At 43.2% G+C, this 20858-nt stretch overlaps 1 protein-coding gene across 6 annotated transcripts in view; it reads left to right on the top strand.

The window, feature by feature from the left end:
* The window catches only part of SZT2 (SZT2 subunit of KICSTOR complex), a 484798-nt gene that overhangs the window by 123948 nt on the left and 339992 nt on the right, over positions 1-20858 (top strand). For all 6 annotated transcript variants that reach the window (XM_030207429.1, XM_030207428.1, XM_030207430.1 and 3 more), the window contains exons 17-19: positions 7593-7684; positions 19027-19195; positions 20407-20521. In XM_030207429.1, coding sequence (XP_030063289.1) covers positions 7593-7684; positions 19027-19195; positions 20407-20521 — 376 coding nt within the window. The remainder of the gene's footprint in view (positions 1-7592; positions 7685-19026; positions 19196-20406; positions 20522-20858) is intronic.

Raw genomic sequence — 20858 nt, 5'->3', positions numbered from 1 at the left:
GCGCTGGGGCCAGCCGAGCCTAGATCTGATGGCGTCATCGGCCAATTGCCAAGTGCCGCGCTTTTTCAGCAGAGGACGGGACCCTCGATCCCTGGGAGTAGATGCTCTTCTCCAACAGTGGCCGACACAAGAGCTTCTCTATGTGTTCCCGCCCTGGCCCATGTTGGGCAGGGTGCTAGACCGGGTGGCAAAGCATCCGGGCCGGATAATCCTGGTGGGTCCGGATTGGCCCAGACGTCCCTGGTATGCGGACTTGATCAGGCTCTCAGTCGACGATCCTCTGCGGCTGCCAGTGGAGCAGGGCCTGTTGCATCAGGGTCCCGTGGTGATGGAGGATCCCTCCCCCTTTGGTCTTACGGCCTGGCTATTGAGCGGCAGCGGCTGAGAAAGAAGGGCTTCTCAGACAAGGTCATCGCCACTATGCTGAGAGCGAGGAAGCGCTCTACTTCTACGGCTTACGCCAGGGTTTGGCGTAACTTTGCAGCGTGGTGTGAAGCAGGCTCACTTTCTCCCTTCACTGCTCCAATTTCTTCAGTGTTGGCGTTCCTGCAAGAAGGTCTGGAGAAAGGCCTGTCGCTCAGTTCCCTTAAAGTCCAGGTAGCGGCTCTGGCTTGCTTCAGGGGCCGCCTGAAGGGTGCTTCCCTGGCTTCGCAGCCAGATGTGGTGCGTTTTCTCAAGGGAGTTAATCACCTGCGCCCTCCTCTGCACTCAGTGGTGCCTGCGTGGAATCTCAACCTGGTGCTAAGAGCGTTACAGAAGCCGCCTTTTGAACCCTTGTCGAGGGCATCTCTGAAAGACCTGACGTTGAAAGCAGTCTTTTTGGTGGCTATCACTTCAGCCAGAAGAGTTTCCGAGCTCCAGGCACTCTCATGTCGAGAGCCTTTTCTGCAGTTCACTGAGGCAGGAGTGACTATTCGCACAGTGCCTTCCTTCCTGCCCAAGATTGTTTCTCGCTTCCATATGAATCAGCAGCTCTGTCTCCCTTCCTTTCGTAGGGAGGACTACCCAGAGGAATACTCTGCTCTCAAATATCTGGATGTGAGACGAGTTATCATCAGATACTTGGAAGTGACCAATGATTTCCGGAAATCGGATCATCTGTTTGTCCTGTTTGCAGGTCCTCGTAAGGGGCTGCAGGCTGCTAAGCCTATAGTGGCAAGATGGGTCAAGGAAGCCATTACAGCGGCTTATGTGGCCGCGGGGAAGGTGCCGCCTATCCAGCTGAAGGCTCATTCCACTAGAGCTCAGGCGGCCTCGATGGCAGAGGCCGGGTCCGTATCCTTGGCAGAGATATGCAAGGCGGCAACTTGGGCATCGGCCCATACATTCTCCAAGCATTACCGCTTGACTGTGGCTGCTCGGGCGGAGGCCCGGTTTGGAGCTTCAGTGTTGCGGTCAGGGATTTCTATGTCCCGCCCTGGGTGAGTACTGCTTCGGTACATCCCACCAGTCTATGGATTGATCAGCTTGATGATATGGAAGGTAAAATTATTATCATACCTGATAATTTTCTTTCCATTAATCATAGCTGATCAATCCATAGCCCCTCCCAGATATCTGTACTGTTTATATTCTGGTTGAATTTTAGGTTCAAGTTTAGTCTTCAGTTCCTTCAGGAGGACTTCGTGTTCAAGTTTTTTCACTTGGATTCTTCAAGAGTTGAGACGAGTTTGTGTTACAGTGAGCTGCTGCATTCCTCTCCCCTCCGTTTTACGGGGCTGGATTGAGACTTAAATTCTGCCGGCACTCCCTCCCGCTTCGTGCGGCTGTAGGGCAGCTTTGTACCCCTCCCGCTTCGGCGGTGTTAGGGTCAGTCAGCTCCTCCCGCGGTTGCAGTTGCAGGATAAGCCAGATCCCCCCGCATCGGCGGGTGTAGTGTCCCTCCCCCGCTCCGCGGGGATGAGCTGGACGGATTCCCCTCCCCCACTTGTGTGGGGATGAGCTGGGTTAATTCCCCTCCCCTGTTTCGGCGGTGGTGAGCTGGGCAGAGTGTCCCTTTGTGGGTGTAATTCTCTAAGTGCTGAGTCCTGCGGATGGAGCTTTGATATCAACATACTGAGGAGTTTCCGGCAGCACATGACCACATATAGGGAGGCAAAAGTTTGCTCTCTATCTCCACCTGCTGGTAGATGGACACAACCCACCAGTCTATGGATTGATCAGCTATGATTAATGGAAAGAAAATTATCAGGTATGATACATAATTTTACCTTGATTCTTATAAAAAGTGATCAGATACTATGGTTAATGACTTAACTAACTTGCTTTATGAAGTGGAAGTGTTAAAAATAATGTAAGGAGTGGAAACTTGCATTTATTAAACTTTCCAAGATCATCTGAAATTCCTTCAAAAGTTATGTTTTATAAATAGTTGACAGATTCTGGAGATTTCTATTGAGAAGCTGCCAGTTTGTGAGTAAAAGAATCTCCAGAGACACAAGTTTTCTGGTAGTCAGTATCGTGAAATTGTTTTTCAGGTTTTGGATTCTAAATCAGTCGATTCAGTTGAATCCAACACATTGCTAGTATTTCCATCTTCAGTAACATAGAGGAATCTTGTCATGAAAGTTTATTTTTGTCGTAGACAGACTTCATTTATGGAAAAAAAAAATTTTTTCCCAGATGTTTCCAAAGAAACTCAAAAGGACCAGGTCTACAGATCAGAGCTATGTTTATTCTCCAGTTTCCGTGCAAATGTGCAGTTTGATATGTTTTCTTTGTTCCTTGGTCTCTTTCTTTTTTTCAGATAAATGATTACTTAAAGGAATTGTTGGGTTATGCTCTGTTGTTGAAACTGCTCATCTTCACCTAATTTAAGTTATTCTACTTCTAGATCTTCTCTTGTTTTATCCTAATTTTCTTTTTTATTTTCTTTCCCTGAAAAAAACTCTTGTTTTGCTTTTGGAATCTCTGGTACTTTTGTTCTTTAAGACTTTCCTAAATTTGTTCAATGGTTCTATTTTCTTCTTTAAATACTTGAATAGAAGCCGCACAAAACTCAAAATACTGGATTTCAGACGTGCTGATACCTGAAGAAGGAGTTGATAGCATGGGTAGGCATAGGTGAAGTAGAAGCGAAATGGTCCATGCTGAAAGCTGCTGTAAGTATGGCAACTGATCTTTATACAAGGAAAGTAAACAAAAACAAGAGAAACAGGAAGCCTATATGATTCTCCAAATAGGTGGTTGAAAAAATAAGAGAAAAAAAACTTGGTTCAAGAAATACAGAAGAACACAGCAGAAGGATCACGGAAGAGATTACTGGCTTAAACTCAAAGAAGCCAAGAGGGAAATACGGCTAACAAAAGTGCAGGCGGAAATAAAAATGGCTAAAGATGTAAAGAGAGGTGAAAAGGCCTTTTGCACATATATTGGGGAAAGGAGAAAAGGTAGGAATGGGAATTGTAAGACAGAAAGATGCTGAGAATGGCTTTGTGGAGAGTGATTAGAATAATGCAGTGGTGCTATACAAATACTCTGTATTCATCGAAGAAATCCTGGAGAAGGACTGCAATTGGCTGTCGCAGGTATATCTGGGAATGGAGTGGATATTTCGCTGATCACGGAAGAAAATATTTATAAGCACCTTGAAAATCGGGTAGTGGACAAAGCTGTGGGGCTGGATGGGATACATCCCAGGATACTGAGGGAGCTCAGAGAAGTCCTGGTGGGACCTCTTAAAGATTTATTTAATAGATTATTAGAGACATGGGAAGTTTCTCAGGACTGGAGACAAGTGGATGTGGTCCCTCTTCACAAAAGTGTGGACAGGGAAGAAGTGGGAAACTACAAGACAGTAAGCCTCACATCGGTGGTAGGAAAAAATAATGGAGTCACCGCTGAAGGAAAGGATAGTTAGCTTTCTAGAAACCAACGAGTTACTGGATCCAAGGCAACATGGCTTTACCAAAGGAAAATCCTATCAAACAAACCTGATTGATTTCTTTGACTGGGTGACCAAAGAACTGGATGAAGGACATGCGCTTAATGTAATCTACTTGGATTTCAGCAAAGCATTTGATACCATCCCTCACAGAAGACTCCTGAATAAGCTGAGAGGGCTGAACTTAGGACCCAAAGTGGCGAAATGGACTGGAAACTGGTTGACTGACTGGCAACAGAGGGTAGAGGTAAATTGAATCCGCTTGGAGGAAAGGAAAGTGAGCAGTAGAGTGCCTCAGGGGTCTGTGCTGGGGCTGATTCTGTTTAATACATAGTAGATGACGGCAGAAAAAGACCTGCATGGTCCATCCAGTCTGCCCAACAAGATAAACTCATATGTGCTACTTTTTGTGTATACCTTACCTTGATTTGTATCTTGTCATTTTCAGGGCACAGACCGTATAAGTCTGCCCAGCACTATCCCTGCCTCCCAACCACCAGCCCCACTTCTCACCATCGGCTCTGGCACAGACCGTATAAGTCTGCCCAGCACTATCCCCGCCTCCCAACCACCAGCCCCGCCTCCCACCACCGTCTATGCCACCCAATCTCAGCTAAGCTTCTGAGGATCCATATTTGTGAGAGACATTGCTAGAGGATTAGAAGGAAAAGTTTGCCTTTTTGCGGACGACACCAAGATAGTCAATAGAGTGGATACCCTTGAGGGTGTAGAAACCATGAGAAGGGATCTCCAAACATTGGAAGAATGGTCAAGGGTCTGGCAGTTAAAATTTAATGCGAAGAGGTGCAGAGTGATGCACTTTGAGTGCAAAAATACAAAAGAGAGATACCAGAGGAGGGGAGAGATTGGTAAGCTCGGGTCAGAAGAGGGACCTTGGGGTGATGGTGTCTGAGAATCTCAAGGTGACGAAAGAATGCAACCAGACAGTGGCCGTGGCCAGGAGGTTGCTAGGCTGCATTGTGATGGGTATAAGCAGTAGAAGAAAGGAGGTGGTGAGGCCCCACTTGGAGTATTGTGTTCAGTTTTGGAGGCTGTATCTTGCTAAAGATGTAAGAAGACTGGAAGCAGTTCAAAGAAAAGCGATGAAAATTGTATGTGGTTTGCGTAGCAAGATGTATGAGGAGAGTCTTGATGACCTTAATATATATACCCAGGAGGAAAGGAGAACCAAGGATGATATAATACAGATGCTGAAAGGTATTAATCTGTAAACAAACGTTTTCCAGAAACGGGAAGGTGATAGAATTAGAGGACATGAATTGAAGTTGAAGGGAAACCTACTCAGGAATAATGTCAGGAAGTATTTTTTCACTGAGAGGGTAGTGGATACCTGGAATGCCCTCCTACGAAAGGTGGTGGAGATGGAAACCTTAACAGAATTCAAAAATGCGTGGGATAAACACATAGGAATCCTTTTATAAGGAATCAATCCAAAGAAATTTAGCAGAGATTAGGTTGCAACACTGGTTATCGGGAAGCAATGTCCGTGCTGGGCATACTTCTATGACCTGTGCCCTGATCGTAGCTAGATAGATTTGAATGGGTTGGAATGAAGCTTTTCAAGGGCTTCAATGACAACTTCAGAAGTTTTAGAACAAGGACAGTTCTGATTAGACCTCTATGGTCTATGCCCTGAAAATGGCATGGACAAATCAAGATCAGGCATGCATATGTTGTATCATCTCATACATTATCGCCGTATCTCAAAAAAAGATATAGTGAAATAGAAAAGGTTCAAAGAAGAGCGACCAAAATGATAAAGGGAATGGAACTTCTTTCATATGAGGAAAGGCTAAAGAGGTTAGGGCTCTTCAGCTTGGAAGAGAGACAGATGAGGAGAGATATGATTGAGGTCTACAAAATTCTGAGTGGTGTAGAACGAGTAGAAGTGAATTGATTTTTTTTTAATCGTTCCAAAAGTACAAAGACTAGGGGCACTCAAGGAAGTTACATAGAACTACTTTAAAAACAAATAGGAGGAAATATTTTTTCACTCAACGAATAGTTAAGCTGTGGAACTCTTTGCCGGAGGATGTAATAACAATGATTAGCATATCTTGGTTTAAAAAAGGTTTGGACAAGTTCCTGGAGGAAAAGTCTATAGTCTGCTATTGAAACAGATATAGGGAAGCTACTGCTTGCCCTGGGATTGGTAGCATAGAATGTTGCCACTGCTTGGGTTTTTGCCAGGTACTTGTGACCTGGCTTGTCCACTGCTGAAAATAGGATACTGGGCTAGATGGACCATTGCTGTGACCCGGTATCTTCTCAAGCAGACTGGATGGAACGTATAGGTCTTTATCTGCCGTTATCTGCTATGTTACTATCTTTCCTTGAGAATTTGGGCTTTCCGTCATACCAAAGTAGAGGAGTGTGGTAGCCGTGTTAGTCCACTCTTAAGGTTATCAATAGAAATCAAACAAAATAAAACATGGAAAAGAAAATAAGATGATACCTTTTTTATTGGACATAACTTAATACATTTTTTGATTAGCTTTCGAAGGTTGCCCTTCTTCGTCAGAAATAATCCGATCTGACGAAGAAGGGCAACCTTCGAAAGCTAATCAAGAAATGTATTAAGTTATGTCCAATAAAAAAAGGTATCATCTTATTTTCTTTTCCATGTTTTATTTTGTTTGATTTCTATTGATAACCGTCATACCAAATAAACTTAACAATACTTTTTGGGTATTGCTACTGGCAGGATTTGAAAAAGATAGAGCAGTCTAAATAACACATTCATCTTAACCATGGAAGTCCTTCTAAATCAGATAAGGCAAAGACCCAGCGCTTCAAATCTGCTCAAATAGTGGAAACAACTTAGGGTAGTTGGCCCCCTTATAACTGTGCATATTTTGGTTGCAGCCAGACATCCAAATATTTCAAACTCTTTGTTTCCCAATGAAAAGGGAAGAAAGACTGCACAGTTTGTAATGTAGGTATTATCTATATTAAGGTTAAGCGCCTCTATCTTCCCTGTGTTTAACTTAAAACCCAATACTTGTGAGTAAGTTCTGCCAACTAATTGAGTAGGGTGGGTGGGTGGGGACCTGAATATAATGTGTACAGTGCTGCGTACGTCTAAAAGCACTAAAGAAATGATGATGATAAATAGTAGTAGTAGTGGTGGGGGAGTGTATAGTGTCCTTAAGAAGATGCTGGGAGAAGGCCGTGTCCTTTCAAGGACAGCATGGTAGTGTGCAGGCATATGGAATATGACCTGGCTATAAAGGGGGGGGGGGGGGGGCAAGATTTTCTGGGCCAGCCTCCAAGGGGGGCACGGCGGGGATCTGTCTCTCTCCTGGTAATAGTGTGTCAGGACCCAGGTTATTGCCAGGAGACTGACAGACCGAGTGAGAATCAGATGCAGGAAGGTAAGGGTGGCTGCTGCCAGAGTGTGGGGGGCCCTGTCCAGTACCACAGCACTCCCATCACCATGCTGCCAGCAGTACATTGTCTTTAAGTTGTGTAGGGAGGGTAGAGAGTGTCGTGGGTGTGAAGGATGGCAGTTTCAGCAGTTCAGTATCCCTAAAACTCTTCTGGGGTGTTGTGAGATGGCTTGTATTGTGCTTATGATGTATGATGTACAGTGGCTCTCTAGCAGGCTGAACTTTTCACTTGACCTAGGGTATTGTATCTCTGCCGAGAAATTATCTTTGCTGATGCTTCTTGTAATTTTGGGTTGCAGACTGCTTCTATGTGTGAGAACAGGACTGAGAAGCACAGCTGTATTGTCCAGTACATCCTTTTCCCCCCTCATGCAACCTCCACCAAAGACAGGTAAATCTAACAGCTTCCTAGTTTCTCACCTTCCAGATGCACGGCCATACCCTCCCCTCTACCACTTCAGATCAGTAAAGGAGAAATACCTCTATTCTCAGAAAGGAGAGTTGGGCATCATTCCCATATCTCTATCTTCGCAGCCAGAGGGAAGAGGTAAAAGCATTGTTTCCCGCTGTCCCCGTGAGGGATCGTTCTCTTCTCTTCTCTTAAATTGAGAGGTAAGGGTTTGGCGTGACAAAAAAAAAAGTACTTATTTTTACTTCATTTTATTTTTATTACTAAATCAAATACAAAAATTTATTCTGTAGCGTATCATCAGTCAGGCTTAGAGACCTCAAGGTTTGAAGAGACAGTGCTACCCATTTTGAAGCTCATTACTTGGGATGCCTGCTTTGGACCTCGGTCTAGGTTCATTGGGTTTCTGCCTCATCTCACAAAGCAGGTGGGTCTGGAGAGGGCCAGAGCCTGTACTAGAATCTCAGGTAGACAATGACTTCTAATGAAGGGGAAACTTCTCATACCAGTAATTTAATTTGACTTATTAATTTGATATACTGCTTAATAAAATAGTGTTAATGTGGTTTACAATAAAAATAAAACACATAAAACAATTATAATCATGTGGCATGTAGGCAAAAAACCCACTTGTTTGAGGCTGCTTTTAACTCCTAACTCCCATTCACTTTTTCAGTGCCCATGTCCGTTTTAATCATTCCCACCACAAATAATTTCTTAATTCTTTAGTTGTCCTGTTTGTCTATCATGATTAGATTGTAAGCTCTGTCAAACAGGTTCTGTCTCATGTGTTTAATGTACAATGCTGTGTACTTCTAGGAGTGCTATAGAAATTATAAGAAATAGTATATGTAGTCAATATATAACAGTTATAATCTTATGACATATGTAAGCAATATATGAGAGAATCCTAAATCAACTTCCCTAACACTTTAATAAACTAAATAAAAGCAAAACTTAAAAAGAACAGTTCTTAAAATGATCTCATCCTTACGAAATAACCAGGTCTTTTACAAAATACAGTGTAATTGGTAGTACTATGAAATTGGTGACAGAACCCACGAGGGAAGGAGCGACTCTGGATCTGGTGCCCCCAAATGGGGAAAGTGTGCCTAATATCCAAGTGGGTGCCTGCCTGGGCAGCAGTGATAATCAAACGGTTTGATATAACAGCTAAAGCGGAGAGCAGCCACTCAAAACTCAAAGTCTTGGATTTCAAACATGCTGACTTTTGTAAAATGGGGGAATATGTGAAGAAAACGCCGATGGGCTGGGAGGACATACGAGAAGTGGAAAGATAGTGGTCCAAGCTGAAAGGAACTATAAATAAGACTACTGACCTTTATGTAACGAGAGTAAATAAAAGAAAAAGGAAACTGATATGGTGTTCCAAACAAGTGGCTGAGAAAATAAAGGCAAAAGAGTTGATGTTTATGAAATATAGAAAAACTCAAGAAGAGGAACACAGAGAGGAATACTGGATGAAACTGAAAGAAGACAAGAAAGAGATACAAAAGCACAAACAGAAGAACAAATGGCTAGAAATGTAAGGAGTGGAGACAGAGGTTTTTTCAGGTATATTAGTGAAAGGAGAAGACTAAAAATGGAATTGAGACTGAAAGATGCCGTTAACCACTGTGGAGAATGAAGAGAAAAAAGCCAATGTGCTAAACATATACTTCTGCTCTGTGTTTACGGAAGAAAATCCACGAGAAGGACCACTATTGGCTGGCAAGGGTACATATGAGTATGTGGTGGGTACAGCACTGTTCTCGGAAGAGGGTGTTTATAAACAACTTGAAGATTTGAAGGTGGACCAAGACGTGGGACCAGACGGGATCACCCAGGATAATGAGGGCGCTCAGAGAGGTTCTGACGGGTCCTTTTAAAGATTTGTTTAATAAATCCTTGGAGATGGGAGAGGTTCTGTGAGTTTGGAGAAGAGCAGATGTGGCCCCTCTTCACAGACGTGGTGACAGAGAAGAAGCTGGAAACTACAGACCGACTTCAGTTATTGGAAGGGCAATAGAAGCAATGCAGAAGGAAAGGATAGTGAATTTCCTGGAATCCAATAGGTTACAAGATCTGAGACAACATTGGTTTGCCAAAGGTAAATTGTGCCAAATGAATCTGATTGAATTCTTTGACTGGGTGACTAGAGGATTGGATCAAGGATGTGCGCTAGATGTAACTGGTTGATTGACAGATGTTAGACTGTGGTGATTAATGGAATTCACTTGGAGGAAGGTAAGGTGAGTAGTGGAGTGCCTCAAGGATCTGCGCTAGGGCCGATTGTGCTCAATATATTTGTGAGCAACATTGCCGAAGGGTTAGAAGGTAAGTTTTGGGGTTTTTTTGGTGTTTTTTTTTGCCTTTTTGCAGATAATACCAATCAGGGCCAGCGTTAGGGGGTGGCAAACAGAGTAGTTGCCCTGGGACCCCTTAACATAGGGGGCACCAAACCTGCTCAAGCTAAAGAAAGCATAGACTGAAGGTCAGCTTTTGGGCCCCCTCCCTGGTTTCTGCCCTGGGCCCCTGAATGTCTAACACCAGTCCTGATACCAAGATTTGTAAGAGAGTGGACGCCTCGGAGGGAGTGGAAAACATGAAAAAGGATCTGCAAAAGCTAGAAGAATGGTCTAATGTTGACTGTTGGGCAGACTGGATGGACTGTTCAGGTCGTTATGCTGTCATTTACTATTTTACTAGTTCGGTAGGTAACAAGTTCCACAGTAGAGATCCAGCACAACAAATAGCCCTCTTTCTGGTAATGGTCAGCATGACAGGATCTAGAGAGGGAAGCTGATTCAGACATTTTTGAGAAGAGCGCAAGATGCTTGAAGGTGCATATTTTACTAAGTAATCTGAAAGATATTTGGGATCCCCACATAAATAGCCTTGTAAACAAGACAAAGCAATTTATGGTTAAGCAAGTTTCAAGTTTATTAAGAACTTGCTATCCCCCCTATTAGCAAAAACCAACTAAGCGGCTTACAGACTAAAAAAGGATAGAAGATGTAAAGAGAGAGAAGAAGTCAACACACAGAGAGAGGGGAAGACAAGCACCAGAATACTAAAATAGCACAAAGAACAATATGCAAATGAAGAGAAAACCAGAGATAAACAGCAATTCAGAGCAATAACAATCACAAATAAATGACAGTGTCCATTTAAAAATGCAAAAATCCCCTCACTCCAAATCAGGGCAATCATAAAAACATAAAAATAGCCAGACTGGGTCAGACTAATGGTCCATCTAGCCTACTATCCTGCTTCCAGCAGTGGCCAATCCAGGTCACAAGTACCTGGCAGAAACCCAGTTAGTAGCAGCATTCCATGATAACCAATCCCATGTCAAGCAGTGGCATCTCAATAACAGACTATGGACTTTTCCTCCAGGAACTTGTCCAAACCTTTTTTTAAACCCAGATACGCTAACTGCTGTTACCATGTCCACCGGCAGGCAACGAGTTCCAGAGCTTAACTATTCTTTGAGTGAAAAAATATTTCCTCCTATTTGTTTTAGAAGTATTTCTATTTAATTTCATTGAGTGTCCCCTTTTGAAAAGAGAAAATCGATTTACCTCCACCCTCTCCACACCACTTAGGATTTTGTAGACCTCAGTCATATCCTCCCTCAGCCATCTCTTTTCCAAGCTGAAGAGCCCTTCTCTGTTTAGCATTTTCTCATATGGGAGTTCCATCCCCTTTATCATTTTGGTCACTCTTTTTTGAACCTTTTCTAATTCTGTCATATCTTTTTTGAGATACTACAACCAGAATTGAACACAATATTCAAGTTAAGGTCACACTATGGAACAGAGGCATTATAATATTTTTGGTATTATTTTGCATCCCTCTCCTAGTAATTCCTTGCATCCTGTTCGCTTTTTTGTCTGCCACCGCTCACTGGGCAGGAGATTTTAGCATATTGTTTACAATGACACCTAGATCTTTTTCTTGGGTGATGATTCTGGTGGACCCTAGCATCAGATAACTATGATTCGGATTATTCTTCCCATTGTGCATCACTTTGCATTTGTCTACATTAAATTTCATCTTCCATTTGGATGCCCAGTCTTCCAGTTTCCTAAGGTCTTCCCGCAAGTTTTCACAATCTGCATGCGTTTTGACAACTTTGAATAGTTTTGTGTCATCTGCAAATTTAATCACCTCCCTTGTCATTCTGATTTCCAGATCATTTATAAATATATTAAATAGCACCATCCCAGTACGGATCCCTGCGGCACTGCACATATCAACTAACCTAGAAGGCCCTGGTTCTTGCCACCCTCTGGGAATCTGGAACTACTAAACAGGCCCCCAACCCCCCCCCTTCTACCCCCATTACTTCCCTCCCCCAAACCCAAATTATATATTAGAGTTAAAAAAAAAAAAACAAAAACCCCAAAACAAAACACAGACTGTTTCCACTGAACCAAAGGACGGTCAAGGCGAGGACCCTTCCCCCGAAACCAAAAATTGGAAGGGCAAAAACTTAACACAGGGAAATGGAGCATCTAAATGGCATCCTATTCAACTTAATGATGACCCCGCTTGCCAAGTCCTTATCCAACCAAGGCTTTAACCCTTTCATATATGCAGACGATGTCACAATATACATTCCGTACAAAACCAAACTGACAGAAATCACTAACGAAATCAAACTCAGCTTGAACATCATGGGCTCATGGGCAAATGCATTTCAACTAAAACTCAATAAAGAAAGAACACACTGTCTCATCCTCTCATCCCAACACAGCGCAGACAACCCCACAAATACCAACACCCCAGACCACACCCTTCCTATCTCAGACAGCCTGAAAATCCTCGGCGTTACAATGGACTGTAACTTAACACTAGAGAGCCAAGTGGCATCCACAACAAAGAAAATGTTCCACTCAATGTGGAAACTCAAACGCGTGAAACAATTCTTCCCGAGGGAAACATTTCACAACCTGATACAATCAATGGTCCTAAGCTAAGTAGACTGCTGCAATGGAATTTATGCGGGATGTAAAGAACAAACCTTAAAGAAAATTCAGACCGCTCAAAACATGGTAGCTAGGCTTATATTTGGAAAAACGCGATTTGAAAGCGCAAAACCCCTCCGCAAAAAACTACACTGACTCCCAATCAAAGAACGCATCGCCTGGTTCACAAATTCATCTACGGTGAAACCCCGAGATACATGACAGACTTGATCGATTTACCAATTAGAAACACATCTGAATCAACATGAACTTATCTAAATCTGCACTACCCAAGCTGCAAAGGACTTAAATACAAATCAACTTACGCATCCGGTTTTTCCTATATAAGCACACAACTGTGGAACGCATTATCAAAAGCCTGGAAAACTACGTATGACCAAAGCCTGGAAAACTACGTATGACCACCTAAACTTCCGGAAATCACTAAAAACTAACCTGTTTAAAAAGGCATACCCTACCGATCCAACTTAAATGCCTAATCTGTGCAACACAACCAAACTAAAGCACGTAATGGACGTAACACAACTCTTCTGTTCTACAATTCCCTAATGTGGCTGTGCCACATGAACTTTATCTTACCACAACATCACTTTGTATTTGTTCTCACCGGAGTCTGCAAACACCTCTCCGGTACTATGTAAGCCACATTGAACCTACAAATAGGTAGGAAAATGTGGGATACAAATGTAATAAATAAATAATGTGAGGAAGTGCAAAGTGATGCATGTGGGAAAGGGGAACCCAAATTATAGTTACGTAATGCAAGGTTCCACATTAGGAGTCACCGACCAGGAAAGGGAGCTAGGCTTCATCGTTGAAACCCTCTGCTCAGTGTGCGGCGGCAGCTAAGAAAGCGAATAGAATGTTAGGTATTATTAGGAAAGGAATGGAAAACAAAAATGAGGACATTATAATGCCTTTGTATCGCTCCATGGTGCCACCGCACCTTGAACATTGTGTTCAATTCTGGTCACCGCATCTCAAAAAAGATATAGTGGAATTAGAAAAGGTACAGAGAAGGGCAATGAAAATGATAAAGGGGATGGGATGACTTCCCTTTGAAGATAGGCTAAAACAGCTAGGATCTTCAGCTTGGAGAAAAGACGGCTGAGGGGAGATATCATAGAGGTCCATAAAATAATAAGTGGAGTGGAAAGGGTAGACGTGAATCTCTTGTTTACTCTTTCCATAAATGATAGCACTAGGGGGCACGCAATGAAGCTACAAAGTAGTAAATTTAAAACGAGTTGGAGAAAATATTTCTCCACTCAATGTGTAATTAAACTCTGGAATTCGTTGCCAGAGAATGTAGTAAAAGCAGTTAGCTTAGCGGGCTTAAAAAAAAAAAGGTTTGGATGGCTTCCTAAAGGAAAAGTCAATAGACCATTATTAAAATGGACTTTGGGAAAATCCACTGCTTATTTCTAGAATAAGCATCATAAAATGTATTGTACTGTTTTGGATCTTGCCAGGTACTTGTGACCTGGATTGGCCACTGTTGGAAACAGTATGCTGGGCTTGATGGACCTTTGGTCTGTCCCAGTATGGCAATACTTATGTACTTATGCACCAGTTGTAAGGATGCGGACATGAACCTATGCACCACAAACTGTGTGAATATGGATTATAAAGTAGGAACAATGGAAGGACTCAAAATCTTATAAAATCCTTCTTGGAGGCCATCAAGCCCTGTTGCTTTATAGAGGAAGTCAAAGCAATTAAAATAAAATTTATGCTGTGATTGGTGACCAGTTTAGTTCTGCCAAAATAGGGGTGACATTACCAAATTTTATTTTCTGATACTAATTTGGCTGAACCAATCGAAGGCTTTTTTTTAGACAATCCCTGATATAATGACTTACAATAGGTCCAAACGCTTAGCGTGAACTATTGTCACGTTCTCGAGGGCCTTGGCATACTGTCAGGTCCTCAAGGCAGCACTGGGAATTGTGAGCCCTTGGGTCCATGCCGCGGGGCGGCAGAGGCAGGCAAGACCGTCTCGGAACTGGACGTCCGGAAGGACTGGACCGGAACTCTGGACTGGAAGTAGGCAACTGAACCGGCAGAGCAGGAACCGCTTCACCTGTACTTAGCCACCTTTCCGCTAGAGTTGAGCTCTAGCGTGCAGGCGGCCGACAGGACTTGTAGGGCAAGGCCGGAACTGAAGATCCAGAGGACCCACCTCGGGTCTAGGAAACACAGGGGAACAATACTAGACTGCACTAAGCGCTGCACGCAGCCGCTAAGCCAGACACACCAGACAGACGGAAGCTTATCAGGAGCAGGGACTAGGGCAGACATGCAAGCAAGGAAGAAGGGGAGACTGGGAATGCCCCCTGGGCACCCCACTAGCTAGGTCGAGGCAGGTAACAGGATAAATCCCCCAGAAGATACACGCTAGCTAGACAGATACGGAATCAGGATCCATAAGCAGGGATCCGGATATGCACACAGGATATACAAGCAAGGCACAAGGTAGACACACGGGACAGAAGGTAGCTAGGCAGAGCGGGAAACCGGATAAAACTAGCTAGCCAAAACCAGGACTCAGGACGAACAAGCAGGGACCAGGATGTGCACACAGGATATACAAGGTTCAGGATGTGCACACAGAACATACAAGCAGGGAGTAGGGCAGGCTGAAAACACAGACAGGGAAACCCGGGCTGAGCTGCAGAGGCCCTGAACACAGACTAAAGGCAGGAGGGCTAGCAGCCAGGATGTGCACACAGGATATACAAGGTTCAGGATGTGCACACAGAATATACAAGCAGGGAGTAGGGCAGGCTGCAAACACAGACGGGGAAACCAGGGCTGAACAGCAGGCTCTAAACGCAGACTAAAGGCAGAAGGGCTAGCAGCCCACAGGTACTGGGAACCGAAGGGCACTAGCCCACACAGAAGGGCAAGAAGCCCACAGGTACTAAGTAGAAGGGCACTAGCCCACACAGAAGGGCAAGAAGCTCACAGGTACCAGACAGAAGGGCAAGCCCACACAGAAGACAGGCTTAGAAGCAGCGCAGCAACACACTAACTAACTTGTCGGCCTCTGGGCATGACACCAGACAATGACACCATGCGAAGGCCCTGACTGCAAGCACAGGCCTTCCTTATAAAGGAACTCACTGATGAGTCACCACCAGCAGGACAGAAGCAGGAAGTTCCTTGCCTCCAAACAGAGGCTGGACACACAGAGGAAGTGAGCCCACAGGAAGGACAAGCAGGAGCCATCTTGGATACTGGCATAGAGGCAGAGGCGGCAGCCATCTTGGAAGAGGCATAGCCCACACAGGTGAGGTCCAGTAAGGCAATCAGCACACAGAGCCAGAGAGAAACTAAGACAGACACAGACACAGAGACAAGCAGAAGCCAGCACAGCCACTGACTCCCAGAAACAGGGTAAGTCTGAGGGTGGTCACGGCCACAGACGTGACAACTATTTCTACCAAATTAGATCTTGTAAAGAAAGGTCTTAATTGGCAAATTAATTTCAGTTGAAAAAAAGCAAGATTTTACAGACAGCACTAATTTGCCAATACAGTTCATTGTCCTTGAACACAAATCTTGAGAATAGCAGGATTATAGAAACACGAATGTGATGCTGTTATTATGGAGAGCAGAGCACAAAGGAGTGAAGTTCTGCCTTTTCTCTTGGAGCGCCACTGAATAGTCCTGAAAAATTCTAACTTGCTTAAAGTTTCTCTTGTTTGGCGATACCCTCTGAATATTTATATCTTATGGAGGTAATTATGGAGTTTGATTTGTACCACTTGGGGCTGACGCCTCCCTTCCTGCACACGGGCAACTCTATGGGTGCGTTCAAGACACAACGGCCATGCGCTGTTCAACAGTTCGAATTCAGAATTAAACCAACGCTGTAAAATCGCTGGGAGAGACCATTCCCCCACCGTTTCAGGAAATGCAACTATTCTGAAATTTGCACGGCAGGAACGGTCCTCTAAGTCATCCATTTTCTCCACCTGTTCTCTTAGGAGTTGTTCCAACACCCAAAGCTTAATAGAAGATTCCTCCACTGAGTCTTCCAAAGAAGACACTCTCGCTTCCAACTCACTGGTCTGACGGTTAGTATCTGCAAGCAGTGTGGCAAGATTTTCTATTTGCCCTGTAAGGGAGGTAAATCGGGGGTCTAGAGCCTTAGACACTGCTTCTATTATTTTTGAGAGCTGCTGTGGAGAAAATACTTCTGCGGTAGCAGACTCCAAATCCGCCATCTTGCCGTCCCTACTCACCCCTTGTTTTTATGTTTTCGGAGGCTTTTATTCAACATCTCACCGCCAGCCAATGTCAAGAATTTGTCCATAGACTGTGCTCGAGTTAGGCAAGAGGCACTTCAGATGATAATACTGTAAAGTGGTGCAGGATCTCTGGAGAAACTGCTCTTACGTCCTGTCCCCTCAGTGCATCATGTGACTCTCCTTCATGAGCAACAAATTTTAAAAACCAACAATTTTTGAGTGCCAGTATTACCAATGCATTTCTGTATGTAGCACAAAAAATAATTTTTGTAAACGACACTCCTAAAATGTATGAGCGATCGCTCATGTACTCCACTTAGAGAGAACACTGATAAAAGAGAAGAATACGAAGACTGAGGAACCTGCACTTATGCAATGGGTGGGAAGGCAGCAGCACATGTTAAGAGTTCTAAGTTAGTCTCTTTAGTCAGCGTCCGCACCGGACTCTGTCAGATGACATCGCCCAGCTGTGAGAATATTTGGCTTGCTGTCATTGGAGAATATCTGCTATAGGTAAGTAACTTTTTTATCTCTGCACACCATCTGCTGTTCTTCCAGACACTTGTAGCTTTTTTCCCCTAACCTACTTTTAACACACAAATTATTGCAAGCATGGCCCATTTGCTCATGCCATGACCCGTTTGGTTCTAGCAGTGATTGATGCTCACTCGCTACAACAATAAGACAAAATTTCTCCACAACAAAGCAGATCAAGCTTAGAGAACTGAGCACAGAAAACAGAATCTTATGTCAGTTTAAAAGAAGTCCTGCTAAAATCTTTTGGAAAAGGCTCCATAATTATTTTGAGACTCTCGTAGGTCACAGATTAATTCCCTCTTGGAGAGGGGTGGTGTTAAACAAAAGGGGGGCCTATGAACTTTCAGACAAGAACATGGATCTCTTACTGGGTAAGGCATACGCAGTGGGGAAAAAATGTATACTGAGGCATTGGATGCAAGAGGAACCACCACTATCTGGTTTTGGAGGAATAAATTTCACGAGTTGATGTTATGGGAGGCTAGAGCAGCACGAGGCACCCCAAAGAAAAGAAAAGCATTTATTTCCATCTGGAACAGATATTTGCATAGTATTTCCCATAAAGCGAGAAGAGCAGTGCTGAATAATCTGTCCGTACTATAAAGAGGTAGGCGGGAGAAGCAAAGAATCTTTGGAGTGGGGGTGGTCAGTTGGAGAATGCACAGCTAGGGAGGTCCGCCTTAGAAAATGTTGTAAAGTGCCAAAGGAAACAGGACATGATAACCTACACTGGTAGTTATAACACGTGGAAAGGTAGAGGTAGCACCATGAAGTAAAAAGATGGTTTAAGAGAATAGAAGGGGGGGGGGAGGGGGGTATAGTTTCGGGGAGGGCAATATTCCTTGCATATTGGAGAGTCATGTGCAATATTAGCTTGGAGAGAAATTCTTTGAAGGAACATATTCAGAGGTCTCGTCTGTAAATACTGTTGGGATATAAACAAGGCAATAATACACAGAGTAAAACACGAGACATAATTATTGGAGCTTAATATAAAAGTTTATTGGTTATAGTTATGCAATTGACTTGTAATTGTACAGGAACACATTCATGAATATTTAAGAAGGAAAAGGGGAGAAAAGATTGGTGGGGGGAAAATTGGATGATAGAAGTTTCAGGTTCATTAATATATGATAGAATTATTTGTTATCAGATTTCTATTGATTGATATGGAATTGTCTACCATGTGATCTCTTCAATAACAATCGTTGAAACATAAAAAGTTAAACAGAACACGGTTGGTGGGGGGGATAAGAGTTATAAAAATTTGATGGCTGTACGTAATGCTGTATTTTTGAAGTGTTGCTCCACTGAGTTCTGTAAAATTGCATTGATGCCGCTATGTTAAGGTGGATTTGTACTTTTTGACTTGTCATCAATAAAAACCGTTGAAACATAAAAGAAGTCCTGCTGCTCTGTTCTGGTGCGAATCGTGGCAAAGGTTTTTCATGTTTAATTTAAGAATTGAAAAATGTATATTCCACTTTTACAATCGATAAAGCTAATTCAGTTCAAAGCATGTAATCTCGTTGTTCAGCTTCTCCACAGATGATGATAATGACACTGAGGTGGAGGCCATTGAAGTGGACACAGAACTGAATCTAGTCACTGAGTGTTGGGTGGAGCCTCAGAGTGGTCATGTGATCAGTTCAGCTGAGAACTGCAAACACCTGCAAGGCCTGCAGTACGCCGATATTCCCAAAGCGGTGAGTTCCTACACTAAAGAGCACAGAGGCCTGCATGTCATCACTGCATTTGCTGTGCTGTGTTACACTTGCATGGACGGGATGGCATCCGTATTCTGGTCCATATTCCTTCCTGCCCTTTACCCTCTAACCTCACCCCACCCCATCTTCCTGTCTCCTAGGTGCCAGTGCATTAGATCTGAATAACTAATGAACGTTCTTTTAGTAATCCCCACTTATAGATGGTTTATTTTCTTTTAATCTTTTTCTTCTTAAGATAACTGATACTAACGATTATGTCCCCCCTCAGCACAACTTTTGCAGTATCCCAAAATAGCTGTGGATTATCCACATGTTGGAAATTAGTCTGATAAATAAGTGGGAAACCATCAAGCAGCTCTCGCTTGATTTATACATACATACACATATTTAGTCCGCTCTACCGATAAGGCCCAGAACAGGTTACAAAAGTACATAATCATGATAAACGATACATAAAATATTATAGTGTAAATCACAGGGTACAAAATCCATCTTCTAAAATACCTTGTAATAGCATTAAGCATACAAATGCTAACTTGTATTTTCTGGAATTTCTACCTAATTAAGCAACCAAGTTTTAATACATTTACGAAACTCAAGAAGATAATCAGTATTCCTAATGAATAAAGGAAGACGATTCCATAGAAATACCAAAGAAAAATAATAAGCACACTTAGGAGTACACACAAGTTTAAAAGAATTTGCAGAAGGAAGAAGTGTCTCTTACCTTGAGAACACAAAGTACCACAAGATGTATACAAAGGTACCTTCTTAAGCACATACTTTGGTGCTACAGAATGAAAAACATTGAAAGCCACAACCAACAATTTAAAACAACAACGCTTCTCAATAGACAGCCAGTGCAGAGATGACAAACGGGAGAAATATGACAAAATTTGGGGGAGTTAGAAGATGAGTGGAAGCATCTTGGTCTTTGTAACCTCATCAAGCTTTTAGCAAGCAAACCTACGAACAGTGCATTGCAGTAATCTATGCGAGAGAATAAAAAAACATATACCAGTTGAGCAACCAGTTAAGAAACGGAAAAATAAAACTGAATAGTTTTCAGTTGCTGATGATTGTAAAAAGAAGAGATGTATGTCACCCTTTTACTCCTCCTTGCTTCTACCGTTTAAAACTACTTTTCCTGATGTGAGTGCCCTGATTGCTTCTCTGCTGTCTGTCTTCAGCTGTATCCCAGGGACTTGAGCTGTATCAGCACATTACTGACATTTGAGTGTGTGAGCCAGCTGTGCCAGAACAAGGAGCGCGGCTCACCGGTGTTCGGTGTGATGGGAGCAGAGGGTGAGTTCAAGAGTGTTATGACTGCTCATGATCCTAACTATGTGCTCACATTTTGCTGTTAGCATGGTAGGGGAGAGGGGTTTGGTAAGGATATCTAACTGTTTTCACAGTATGTGGTATTGATATGGACCTTGATGGTGTTGCGATGGAAGTGTCTGATGAACATATCCTCCCATATATTCACAGTATGAAATACCGGGCTTATAAGGTTATTCATGCATGTATTAACAGTGTATAATGTTGTGTCTGGTAATGGTATTCTTGCATGGACTCACAGTGTGTGAGGTTGAGTCTGTTGTGTGATAGAACAGTGGGTTTTTTAAACCTGTAAAACTAC

The sequence above is a fragment of the Microcaecilia unicolor genome, chromosome 6 (assembly GCF_901765095.1).
Source record: "Microcaecilia unicolor chromosome 6, aMicUni1.1, whole genome shotgun sequence".
NCBI lineage: Eukaryota > Metazoa > Chordata > Amphibia > Gymnophiona > Siphonopidae > Microcaecilia > Microcaecilia unicolor.
This window is presented reverse-complemented; position numbering and strand designations above follow the sequence as displayed.